The 13815-nt window shown below is 41.3% G+C and overlaps 1 protein-coding gene across 1 annotated transcript in view; it reads right to left on the bottom strand.

Moving 5' to 3' along the window:
* The window catches only part of LOC139719084 (phosphatidylinositol-3,5-bisphosphate 3-phosphatase MTMR14-like), a 37510-nt gene that overhangs the window by 1889 nt on the left and 21806 nt on the right, over positions 1-13815 (bottom strand). The window contains exons 14-19 of the mRNA XM_071630521.1: positions 13058-13125; positions 12124-12185; positions 9821-10013; positions 9376-9499; positions 6270-6298; positions 5476-5598 (exon numbers count right to left, since the gene is read on the bottom strand). Coding sequence (XP_071486622.1) covers positions 5476-5598; positions 6270-6298; positions 9376-9499; positions 9821-10013; positions 12124-12185; positions 13058-13125 — 599 coding nt within the window. The remainder of the gene's footprint in view (positions 1-5475; positions 5599-6269; positions 6299-9375; positions 9500-9820; positions 10014-12123; positions 12186-13057; positions 13126-13815) is intronic.

The raw sequence follows: 13815 nt of genomic DNA, 5'->3' as shown, positions 1-13815 counted from the left end.
GGACAGGCGTCATCTCCACTAGACCACCGAGCTTTCGCCCGACAGCAAGTGTTGGTTCTAATCCTTATAGCATGCAGCGGGTACTGCTTTTGTTATTCAAATTTATGAAGTTCTTCCGTCGTGATGTTTTCATTGCAACTGATTGACAAATTGCCCTACATCGACGTAAATAAGCACTGAATTGATCAGTGTTTTAGTAGTAGCCATGATAAAAAAATCATGGGCGTACATACTCGAGCAGGATTCGAACCCACGACCTCCTGATCACCGGACAGGCGTCATCTCCACTAGACCACCGAGCTTTCGCCCGACAGCAAGTGTTGGTTCTAATCCTTATAGCATGCAGCGGGTACTGCTTTTGTTATTCAAATTTATGAAGTTCTTCCGTCGTGATGTTTTCATTGCAACTGATTGACAAATTGCCCTACATCGACGTAAATAAGCACTGAATTGATCAGTGTTTTAGTAGTAGCCATGATAAAAAAATCATGGGCGTACATACTCGAGCAGGATTCGAACCCACGACCTCCTGATCACCGGACAGGCGTCATCTCCACTAGACCACCGAGCTTTCGCCCGACAGCAAGTGTTGGTTCTAATCCTTATAGCATGCAGCGGGTACTGCTTTTGTTATTCAAATTTATGAAGTTCTTCCGTCGTGATGTTTTCATTGCAACTGATTGACAAATTGCCCTACATCGACGTAAATAAGCACTGAATTGATCAGTGTTTTAGTAGTAGCCATGATAAAAAAATCATGGGCGTACATACTCGAGCAGGATTCGAACCCACGACCTCCTGATCACCGGACAGGCGTCATCTCCACTAGACCACCGAGCTTTCGCCCGACAGCAAGTGTTGGTTCTAATCCTTATAACATGCAGCGGGTACTGCTTTTGTTATTCAAATTTATGAAGTTCTTCCGTCGTGATGTTTTCATTGCAACTGATTGACAAATTGCCCTACATCGACGTAAATAAGCACTGAATTGATCAGTGTTTTAGTAGTAGCCATGATAAAAAAATCATGGGCGTACATACTCGAGCAGGATTCGAACCCACGACCTCCTGATCACCGGACAGGCGTCATCTCCACTAGACCACCGAGCTTTCGCCCGACAGCAAGTGTTGGTTCTAATCCTTATAGCATGCAGCGGGTACTGCTTTTGTTATTCAAATTTATGAAGTTCTTCCGTCGTGATGTTTTCATTGCAACTGATTGACAAATTGCCCTACATCGACGTAAATAAGCACTGAATTGATCGGTGTTTTAGTAGTAGCCATGATAAAAAAATCATGGGCGTACATACTCGAGCAGGATTCGAACCCACGACCTCCTGATCACCGGACAGGCGTCATCTCCACTAGACCACCGAGCTTTCGCCCGACAGCAAGTGTTGGTTCTAATCCTTATAGCATGCAGCGGGTACTGCTTTTGTTATTCAAATTTATGAAGTTCTTCCGTCGTGATGTTTTCATTGCAACTGATTGACAAATTGCCCTACATCGACGTAAATAAGCACTGAATTGATCAGTGTTTTAGTAGTAGCCATGATAAAAAAATCATGGGCGTACATACTCGAGCAGGATTCGAACCCACGACCTCCTGATCACCGGACAGGCGTCATCTCCACTAGACCACCGAGCTTTCGCCCGACAGCAAGTGTTGGTTCTAATCCTTATAGCATGCAGCGGGTACTGCTTTTGTTATTCAAATTTATGAAGTTCTTCCGTCGTGATGTTTTCATTGCAACTGATTGACAAATTGCCCTACATCGACGTAAATAAGCACTGAATTGATCAGTGTTTTAGTAGTAGCCATGATAAAAAAATCATGGGCGTACATACTCGAGCAGGATTCGAACCCACGACCTCATGATCACCGGACAGGCGTCATCTCCACTAGACCACCGAGCTTTCGCCCGACAGCAAGTGTTGGTTCTAATCCTTATAGCATGCAGCGGGTACTGCTTTTGTTATTCAAATTTATGAAGTTCTTCCGTCGTGATGTTTTCATTGCAACTGATTGACAAATTGCCCTACATCGACGTAAATAAGCACTGAATTGATCAGTGTTTTAGTAGTAGCCATGATAAAAAAATCATGGGCGTACATACTCGAGCAGGATTCGAACCCACGACCTCCTGATCACCGGACAGGCGTCATCTCCACTAGACCACCGAGCTTTCGCCCGACAGCAAGTGTTGGTTCTAATCCTTATAGCATGCAGCGGGTACTGCTTTTGTTATTCAAATTTATGAAGTTCTTCCGTCGTGATGTTTTCATTGCAACTGATTGACAAATTGCCCTACATCGACGTAAATAAGCACTGAATTGATCAGTGTTTTAGTAGTAGCCATGATAAAAAAATCATGGGCGTACATACTCGAGCAGGATTCGAACCCACAACCTCCTGATCACCGGACAGGCGTCATCTCCACTAGACCACCGAGCTTTCGCCCGACAGCAAGTGTTGGTTCTAATCCTTATAGCATGCAGCGGGTACTGCTTTTGTTATTCAAATTTATGAAGTTCTTCCGTCGTGATGTTTTCATTGCAACTGATTGACAAATTGCCCTACATCGACGTAAATAAGCACTGAATTGATCAGTGTTTTAGTAGTAGCCATGATAAAAAAATCATGGGCGTACATACTCGAGCAGGATTCGAACCCACGACCTCCTGATCACCGGACAGGCGTCATTTCCACTAGACCACCGAGCTTTCGCCCGACAGCAAGTGTTGGTTCTAATCCTTATAGCATGCAGCGGGTACTGCTTTTGTTATTCAAATTTATGAAGTTCTTCCGTCGTGATGTTTTCATTGCAACTGATTGACAAATTGCCCTACATCGACGTAAATAAGCACTGAATTGATCAGTGTTTTAGTAGTAGCCATGATAAAAAAATCATGGGCGTACATACTCGAGCAGGATTCGAACCCACGACCTCCTGATCACCGGACAGGCGTCATCTCCACTAGACCACCGAGCTTTCGCCCGACAGCAAGTGTTGGTTCTAATCCTTATAGCATGCAGCGGGTACTGCTTTTGTTATTCAAATTTATGAAGTTCTTCCGTCGTGATGTTTTCATTGCAACTGATTGACAAATTGCCCTACATCGACGTAAATAAGCACTGAATTGATCAGTGTTTTAGTAGTAGCCATGATAAAAAAATCATGGGCGTACATACTCGAGCAGGATTCGAACCCACGACCTCCTGATCACCGGACAGGCGTCATCTCCACTAGACCACCGAGCTTTCGCCCGACAGCAAGTGTTGGTTCTAATCCTTATAGCATGCAGCGGGTACTGCTTTTGTTATTCAAATTTATGAAGTTCTTCCGTCGTGATGTTTTCATTGCAACTGATTGACAAATTGCCCTACATCGACGTAAATAAGCACTGAATTGATCAGTGTTTTAGTAGTAGCCATGATAAAAAAATCATGGGCGTACATACTCGAGCAGGATTCGAACCCACGACCTCCTGATCACCGGACAGGCGTCATCTCCACTAGACCACCGAGCTTTCGCCCGACAGCAAGTGTTGGTTCTAATCCTTATAACATGCAGCGGGTACTGCTTTTGTTATTCAAATTTATGAAGTTCTTCCGTCGTGATGTTTTCATCATGAATTGATCAGTGTTTTAGTAGTAGCCATGAAGCAGTACCCGCTGCATGCTATAAGGATTAGAACCAACACTTGCTGTCGGGCGAAAGCTCGGTGGTCTAGTGGAGATGACGCCTGTCCGGTGATCAGGAGGTCGTGGGTTCGAATCCTGCTCGAGTATGTACGCCCATGATTTTTTTATCATGGCTACTACTAAAACACTGATCAATTCAGTGCTTATTTACGTCGATGTAGGGCAATTTGTCAATCAGTTGCAATGAAAACATCACGACGGAAGAACTTCATAAATTTGAATAACAAAAGCAGTACCCGCTGCATGCTATAAGGATTAGAACCAACACTTGCTGTCGGGCGAAAGCTCGGTGGTCTAGTGGAGATGACGCCTGTCCGGTGATCAGGAGGTCGTGGGTTCGAATCCTGCTCGAGTATGTACGCCCATGATTTTTTTATCATGGCTACTACTAAAACACTGATCAATTCAGTGCTTATTTACGTCGATGTAGGGCAATTTGTCAATCAGTTGCAATGAAAACATCACGACGGAAGAACTTCATAAATTTGAATAACAAAAGCAGTACCCGCTGCATGCTATAAGGATTAGAACCAACACTTGCTGTCGGGCGAAAGCTCGGTGGTCTAGTGGAGATGACGCCTGTCCGGTGATCAGGAGGTCGTGGGTTCGAATCCTGCTCGAGTATGTACGCCCATGATTTTTTTATCATGGCTACTACTAAAACACTGATCAATTCAGTGCTTATTTACGTCGATGTAGGGCAATTTGTCAATCAGTTGCAATGAAAACATCACGACGGAAGAACTTCATAAATTTGAATAACAAAAGCAGTACCCGCTGCATGCTATAAGGATTAGAACCAACACTTGCTGTCGGGCGAAAGCTCGGTGGTCTAGTGGAGATGACGCCTGTCCGGTGATCAGGAGGTCGTGGGTTCGAATCCTGCTCGAGTATGTACGCCCATGATTTTTTTTTTTTTTTTTATCATGGCTACTACTAAAACACTGATCAATTCAGTGCTTATTTACGTCGATGTAGGGCAATTTGTCAATCAGTTGCAATGAAAACATCACGACGGAAGAACTTCATAAATTTGAATACAGTGTAACATGTGAATGGAGTTGGTTGTGGTCAGTATGAAATGACAATAATAAATTCATATCATTGGCAACCTCCATCTACTACCAATCTTTTTTTTATCCAAGGCAAGATTTACAAAGTGATTACACACACTTCCTTGCAGAGAACTTACTGAGGTATACTTCCTGTCTACTATGTGGCTAATAGTGAAATATAAATCATGATTTTAAATCAGGTATGCTGCTGATCAAAATCAACCGGAAGATAGGAATTTGATATACAGTAGGAACTGTTCAGTTTATCAACAGCACTTGAAGTCTACAAATCTGTGTTGGCCATTGTGTGCTGAGGTTAATTGCTTTAAATTTAATGTGATGATTCACGGATGCTTGGATGCCACTTCAAACTATTGTAAAGCAAGATATTTTTGTGGCATGAAATTTTTGTAATCGGAGCTGATGGCCTCTTTTTGCGGTATGAAATTTTCGCAAATTGCCACTGGCATTCAGTGAATAGAGTGTACACAAGAACTTTCACGAATCTTGGCTCTCGCAAAATTAAAATGAACGCAAACATTTCTGGTTTTACAGTATACATGCACTACAATGATCAGTATGCTTTGGAACATATCAAGCAGCAATGTGGTGCTGCTCACTGTTCTTAATGGAAGGCATGAACACCTACACCATACAAGCTGTCCAGATGATTATAATCAATATCGAACCAAATTCCTACATCTAGGCTACTCACATGGGAGCAGAACTCGTGGCTGAGCTGCCTGACCCACTGGACACATCGGAGTTGATGGTCAAGGGGGAGTCTCGGGCCGAGAAGTAACCTTTCACACTGCCAGTCCCCGAGACAATCTGCCAGCTGATTAAATCATTCGGACAATGGTACATTAGAAACAGATAATGCCAAAATTGCATTGAAATGATGGGGTTTAGGATTTATTCTATGCAAAATTGACAGCTTAAAATACATACTTAGATTTTCTGCTAGACATGTACACAATGCAGAGTAACTGAAGAATCAATGAATCAAATCAACAAGAACTGACGAAAATTACTCTACAAAATTTTAAAATATTGGTCTGTGTAGACAGCTACTTTCAATAGAAACTGTTTGACAGATATTAGAAGCATGTAGAAACCCTGGAAGTTATTGTGTAATAAATTCCATGGTCCCAGGCATCCTTTACTACCAATGATACCATAGATGATCAATGTGAACAATTTAACTATATCATGAATTACTTGTATATTTTTATATAATACATAAGTACCCAAAAAATGTAACTAAACATTTTGACATGGTGTACTACACACCTACTTGCATTGGAATGGTGAAGGTAAAGATATCAAGATTTCAGACTATAGGTACAAGAAAACAGTGTCAGGAGAAAAAAAAAAAGAAAGAGAGAGAGAAAAAAAAACAACAACAACACCGTAACACACAGCCCCAATAAACAAACATTTATGAAGAAAGAATGACAAAATACCCCTTGTAGCAATTCATAGGTAAGGGCAAAATCCATTACATACCTTCCACAGGCAGATGATGTTGATTTAGCCTGTAAGGAAAAATACAAATATTGTGTAAAGTGATGTACATTCAAAGATACCTCAGTGTTAAAATAATGCAGACATCACTCTGTCTCTTCCTGTGCTATGAAATGTATGAACTATTATGTATCATTACCCATATCAGACATCTGAGCTGTGGTTCTATGAAATTGTATTCCCCTTGATTTTATGTGACAGCAGGGAGAAGAGGGGTAAATCTCTCATGTCTCCCTCTTTGGCAAATGCCTATAGGATTTGTGCGTTAAAAGCGAGGGGAATATAGCATCCACGCACTTGAGCTCCCGTGATGAAAATATGCGGTTGACGAGAATTTCTCATGGAGTGGTTTCACGACCAAGGGCAAACCCCCATACGTCAACACGTAAAAATAGCAGGCGATTGCTGCGTTCTGTGTGTTGTGCGACTCTAGATGCACCGTACTCTGTGGACGCTTGCCGCTTGCCTGAGCTGTGTATGTGTGTATGTATGCATGGCATATGAAACGTGTAGTGTAGTGGTGAGGGGGAGAGCTAGCCATAGCTGGGGCGGGATCTACGTTAGATAGAAAGTTGTATACTAACACAAACCTAAAACACAGGTCACAACAAAGGTTAGCAAAATGACAGCCTCCAGGTGCAGCAAGAGTAAGAAGATTTGCAAATTATGACGATGAGGAATACGATAAAACTTTGCAAAACAAAGACGCGCAGACCACAAAGAAGGCAACAAAACAAGCAGTGATGATATTTACGGAGTATCATGTGGAAAAAAAGATATGGATGTTGACATGAGGACACTGGTTTTGATTTTGGCAAAGTTCTACATAGAAGTACAGAAAGTTGATGGGACTTATTACAAGACATCTTCACTTCAGAGCATACGTGCAGGTATCAATAGGCATTTGAAGTAGGTTCGTTCAGAAATTATCGATATCACCAAGGACATAGAATTCACTAATGCAAAGGTCATGTTCAAGACAGCAACACTACAACTGAAGAAAATTGGGAATGGTGACATTGAACACCATGAGCCTACTGATCGTGCACACACTGAAAAATATTACAAGTTTTCAGTTTCTGATCACGACTTCTCCATCTGGTCTGCAAGCTAAGGTATGGTTCGAACTTAGTCCATACCTTTGTAGAAGAGGACGCGAGAATCTGAGACATCTAGCAAAAGGCCATTCTGAAGTGAGGAAAGTCACCAATGGACGCGAATACTTGACACAAGTTATTGATGAACTCCCCAAGAAGACAAGAAAGAATAGTTTATCGTTTAGAGCAGATGGGGGACGTACATGTATGCTTTGGGTCATGCACAATGTCCCGTTGCATCGTACAAAAGATACTGCGAGAAATTGCACAAAGATAATAACAATCTCTTCCAAACACCCAAATCATCCATGCCACAATATGGACCATGGTACAAGAACTGTCCAGTTGGTAAAAACACTCTGGGTGACATGACATCAACAATTTCCAAGAATGCAGGTCTTTCAAGAATTTATACCAACCACTGTGTGAGGGCAACGTGCATCAGAATTCTTGATAAAAGCCGGTTTTGCAAACAGAGATCTGCCAGGTGTCCAGTCACAACAGCGAATCAAGTTTTTCATACTACACAGGACAAGTGTGCAATAAAACCAAAATGGCAATGTTTGACACAATTTCTCATGCTCTTGGTAGGTTTAGACATCAGGAGGTGGCTCGGTCAGCGCCAGCTGCTACTATAAGTGTTCCACCAAAGCAGGATGAAACTCAGCCTCTCATTCCACAAGTAGATCCACATGATGTTGGTGAAACTGTCAATGAGAACTTCCAAAATTTTCAGATGCCTGTTGTGGAGATTCATTCTCAATCAGAAATCTCTGAGAAAGTAGCTGTTGTAGAAAATCAAAACAATGTCCATGGTGCTTCTGGATCTGTGATTAGAAACACCACATCCACCTCCAACACAACTAGGCAAACAATGCAAATGCAGCAAACACCATTTGTGTTCAATAATTGTACAGTAACAAGCAACTACTTCAACTCATACTGTGATCAAACTTGTACAGTTTTTAGGAGAGCGGGAGCTAATTCTGGATTCCACTGACTGTTGAAACTTTAGATTTCATTGACACTTGTCAACTTTTCTATGAGAAATATGATGTCAAGAGAGTGTCTGGTGTCACTGATAATTAAGCAGTTGTGGGAAATTTTCAGCTGTGGTTGAAAATTCATCTTGACAAGGGAAATCACCACAATTTCCATTGGAATCATCAAGCCCTGTTGTAGCCACTGTACTTTGGTGAGTAAAATCAATTACATGATAATTTCATCGATTTCTTATATTCTCCTCTTCTTACGCCTAGACCTAGACCTACTGGTGATGAAAATTTACTGTTGAGAGTTTAATGACAGAGGGCAAATTCCCTTACGCTAGCTAGCACCTAAGAGGACAATCGCTACTGGTATTATGCTAAAGCGTGTGTGTGACTGCATGCACTGGCTGTAAATGCACACCGCTTACCTAAAGTTGTCTGTGCATACAACAAAGAGGTGTAGAGCTCAAGCTGGCACTGCGTGGAATTTTGTTATTGAAAAGTTGTAAAAAGTTTCAATTACAATGTCTGTTACTGCTCAAGATGCTTGAAATGGGTAATAATAATGATACGGGCTGGCTACTTTCGGGGGATACGACATTGATTGCCCTCACTAGAATCATACTACCTGGTATTTCATCTTTGACTCGGACAAAATCATTCTAGTTCAGGCAATAAATGTTGCATCCCCCTAAAGGCAAGTTACATCTGACATACAACACTGTACAACAACGCATGATACCATGCCATGCCATACCACACACAACTATAACTTGCCGTACTGTACAACACTACACCATCATATACCATATCTTCCAAACCTTACCATACCATACCACACCATACAAAATAATGTATACTCAGTAATATACCATACAACAATACATCCAACCACATCAATATGCACTACAGTATTGATCATGCCACACCATCACACCACATAATACCATATCTAGTCATTATATCACATTATAACATATCGTATGATGTCACCGTGCTCACCAGGTCAGCTGAGGACCTTCGACATGGCCTGGGTACTGCAACGGGACTGGTAGCTGACTGGGGCTGGACCAGGCCTTGCTTGGAGCTATCGTACCGATAACCAGGTGACTTGGTCCTGTCAGACCTTCCCAATGAAATCACATGGAACCAATTAGTGAAATGATAAAGTTGATAATAATGATATACATGTAGATGAAATCATTGTGATAATGATTGTACAAGAGTAACAATAATGATCATAAATGGCAAAAGGAAAAAAGACAATAATTACACTACCATTATTACTATTCCTCGTTGTCATCGTCATCATGATCATGATCATGATCAGTATCATCATCATTATCATTATCATCATCATCACCATCATCATCATCACCATCATCATCAGCATCATCATCACAACAATAGAACTCGGCAGAGGGAATGAGATGAATGTCTTGCTCACCCATTGCACTTGAGGGCGCCATTGGAAGCCTGGTGGGCGTCGCCATTCCTGCCCTCCTCCCTGGCGCTGGAGGAGGCGGAGTCATGGATGGAGGAGATGATGGGGGAACTGGTGCTACTGATGCTGGTGACACTGATGTTGCTGCTCAGGCTGGAGTTACTCCCAAGCTTGTACTTTTTGCTCTCCTCCAGGTCTGCAATCAACAACAAAAATTGTGTCTGGGCACTGTATCATGAAAGTTGTCAGTCAACGACAACTGTTTTAACCCTAACTAGGCCGGGGGAAGCCTCCGAGGCCCCCCCCCTTCGACGTTTCGCGCCATGTATCGCTATCGCAAAAAGCTATCGCTGCGACGTTTCATGACTATTTTCTTTCGAATCTCCTGCATCTTTTGACACCAAATTTGCGATGCCTGGGCGCGCAGTTCCGAAGTTGCCCATAAATATGTATGTGCATGTCAGACCAATAATTGCTCAAAAACGTGAATTTGTGTGCAATTTCAATGCAAACTGTGTTTACAGGCAAATTTCATAAAAGCATGATTATTTGGATGTTTTATTGATTAAAATTAATTAATAACATATTTTCTTGTTTGGAACAATGTCGCGGACAAATTTCATTGAAAAAACAATGAAAACATAAAGTCGAAAAAACAAAGAAATACATAAGAAATTTAAGAAAATAATAAAATACATAAGGAATTCTTTCTAACTGCACAATTTTTTTCTCTAACATTTGCTAAGGACACTAAAAAGAATATTTACACAAAAAATGTGCCTGTTTTGAGCTTTATTTAGTGATTTACACCAAATTGTCTGATTTCATGCATTATTATGCATAAATTAGAATAATTTAGCATAAATAATACTTTAAAAAAAATTAACTTCATGGTACTTTAGATTACATTATAGGCAATGTGCGTGCCAATTTTCCTGACAAAACATGGACAAAACACTTGATGAAATGCCCCCTCTCCACAGATCTAATGCTTGGTCGCTACCTCAATCATCATTACTGAAGCCAGTACTGGTGGGGTCACTGCTGATTAACCCTATTCTAACTGGGCTATTTGAGACCAAGTTTTTACTGGGGGGGTCAATATGACCCCCCCCCCTTCAGATCTTGGCCGCCGATCGCTGCAAAATTTTGCCTGAACATAGAGCTGGATGTCAACTACAAGATTACATGGTCTTACAACAGAAAAATTGTGATTTTCTATTTTTAGTAAAGTAATCATGCAAATTTACGCATGAAATCATATTTTCACCTATAACTCCATTAAAAAGACTGAATGATTGCTAAATTTTTGTGTAAGAGTTCCTCAAGACACATTGAACAATTTTCTTGTAAAAAAATAGCACAATCAAAATCAGTTTCTTTTGTTTTTTATTGTTTTGTTAATTTCTTATGTATTTCACTATTTTTTTTACCTTTTGTTTTCTATTGTTTTTTGGCCCAAATTTGTTGCAGGCACTTTTTCAAGCTTATCTACATCAAAATTGATTAATTTCAATGGTTAAAAGTTGAAATAATCTAATTTACATCAATTCAACCAAAAAACACAATTTGCATTGGATTTGCACACGATATCATGAATTTGAGCCACTTTCGGGTTGACATGCATACGCAAAACATTACGTAACTTCAGAATGGTGTACCCGGACATCGCAAATTTGGTCTCAAAATATGCGGGAGACTTCAAAGAAAAAAATCATGAATCGACGCGGCAAAATCTTTGTGCGTTGCGGAATCGCGGTGCGAAATGTCGAGGGGGGGGGGGGTCAAATTGACCCCCCCCCCCCCCAGTTAGAATAGGGTTAATAGTCCATGCACTGTCATCGTTATCATCATCATCAAAGCAAGCTTGGAGTTACTACCAAGAGTGCATTTTTCAGCTATCTGTCTGGTCTCTTATAAACAACAAAGTAATTTATTATCTATACCAGGCCATTATCACCAAAGAAACATACAAATGATCACTGTGTTGTGCTCACTGTCATTTCTGAAAATAAACCTTTGTACAGTGCGTGATGAGTGTAATGGCCCTTTCCCCCTCTATGAATAGGTAATGATTTCTATGATCATACTTAAATCTATCTGTCCCTTAAATAATCAACTCCCTTGAAAAGAAATGACTGTTAAAACAAACCCTTCTGCTCAGGTGACGAGCTTATAAGTACTAGTATCACACGCAGTGCAATTTCTGCCTCAAAAGTGATACACTGAAATTGATATCTCTTCTTTACAAACATGGAACTTCAAATGGAGTGACTGACATCACACCCAATGTGCATGGCTCTCACCTAATAAGACCATCTGTTCAAGGTATGACTCAGAATCATTCCGGATGGAACCTCTTTGGTTTCTGAAACACACAAACAATCAAACAAATGCAGGTGTAATCTCGTGACACAGGAAATGGAAAAAGGTGAAAGAACATTTGGTGAGCTCTTTATTGGCTTGAACTATTATCGGTTTTGTCTCAAAGAGTATCCATCAAAAGGAGTCAGGTATGACATCCCTTTTACAGTATACCATCTAGCATGACAACAACTACCGGTAAGTTAAATTGTCAGCTTGAATGGAGATACTTTGATATTGCCTGATTACACCCATATACTCAAGACCAATATTATGCGACATATGTCACACAAGTTCAGCGATTTAATCCTAGATAAATGTTTGGCTCTCTATACCTACTTACAGCAGCTTGACACACAGCAGTAAGCACTGAAACTTGCAGTCCGGTAATGGTCCATTTTTCAAAATCATTCTAAAAGTTGCAGGTAGCATCCCATTTACATACAGGGCATTTAGAGCATTCTAGGAATGTTCCTGAAGAGCCCTTAACTCTGTATAAACAGACAATTTGGCCCCCAAGCACTCTAAAGTCATGCACCTCTTGAGGCTAGGCTCAGGAGCGCTTCTGAAGTGCTCAAAACTCTGTATAAATGGTTACCAACATTTAGAATGCTCCAGAAGTGCCATGCAGTGCATGCTGCACACAGTTTACATGTTTAATTCCACATGATCACAAAGGTTACAGAGACAGTTAGGGCCCTTCTCAGCCACTTTGTATGTCTCAGCAGGCAGTGATTCTCCGTATGATTAAACTCAAAGGGGCATAAGTTGTAAGTACTTCAGGAGCGCTCAGGATCACTCCTGTGCCCAACTTTGTGTATAAATGAGGGATATACGATAGGTTTGGTTAGATATGTCACAGCAGGAAGAACATACCTTCTTGACACAAGTGAGAACTCATCTGATGTGATGTGCTTCAGAAAATTGAAGCAGAAAAAGAAGACCTAGGAGAGAAGATACAGCATTGAACATTAATCTTCATTTATTCACCTGACTTGAAAATATAATGTTTTAAATTACAGATTACCTCACATTGCCTCTATAGACCGATTCTGTGACGCGCTATGTGTATTTTTGGCATGGGCAGCGCCATTACGCGGTGTCTTAGCCGACCCCCCCTCTCCTCTCCCCACCCCCTTCCGTGCACGGAATGAAAAACTGATGCATGGTTGCTTTAGCCAATAGGCGTCTCGTACTGAGTGCGCGAATGCTTGCTAAATGCGCGAACCTTTGTTACAAGTGCGCGATAAACATGTTGCCCGTGGGGTGGGGAAGAGGAGGGGGGGTCGGCTAAGACACCTCAAAATGAGCTCATGGCTGCGCCAAGTGCCACAAATTGTCTGCTGCCCTCAACGAACCCGAATCGGTCAATACTCTTGCAATATTGGTATCTCACTACTTTTTTTTTCTTTTTTTTTTCAAGTCATGTATATGAGTAATGTCACTGTGGCTATGTGGATGAGACTAGGAACACTCAATCTTGAGGCCCTTGGTTCAATGCTGCTGGCAGCAACGGTTGTGCCATTAGGCAAGACCCTTTATTAGCTCATTGCCTAGACCTCTGCAGGCAGCTAAAAGCTGTCAGTCCCCTAGTAGATTGCTAATTAATGAACATTAAAGTGGCCACGTAGTAT

This window comes from Diadema antillarum, unplaced genomic scaffold, assembly GCF_040938485.1.
Source record: "Diadema antillarum isolate AM-2024a unplaced genomic scaffold, OU_Dant_1.0 scf00000104, whole genome shotgun sequence".
Classification (NCBI taxonomy): Eukaryota; Metazoa; Echinodermata; class Echinoidea; order Diadematoida; family Diadematidae; genus Diadema; species Diadema antillarum.
The sequence above is the reverse complement of the archived record's forward strand: the minus strand, read 5'-3'. Positions and strand labels throughout refer to the sequence as shown.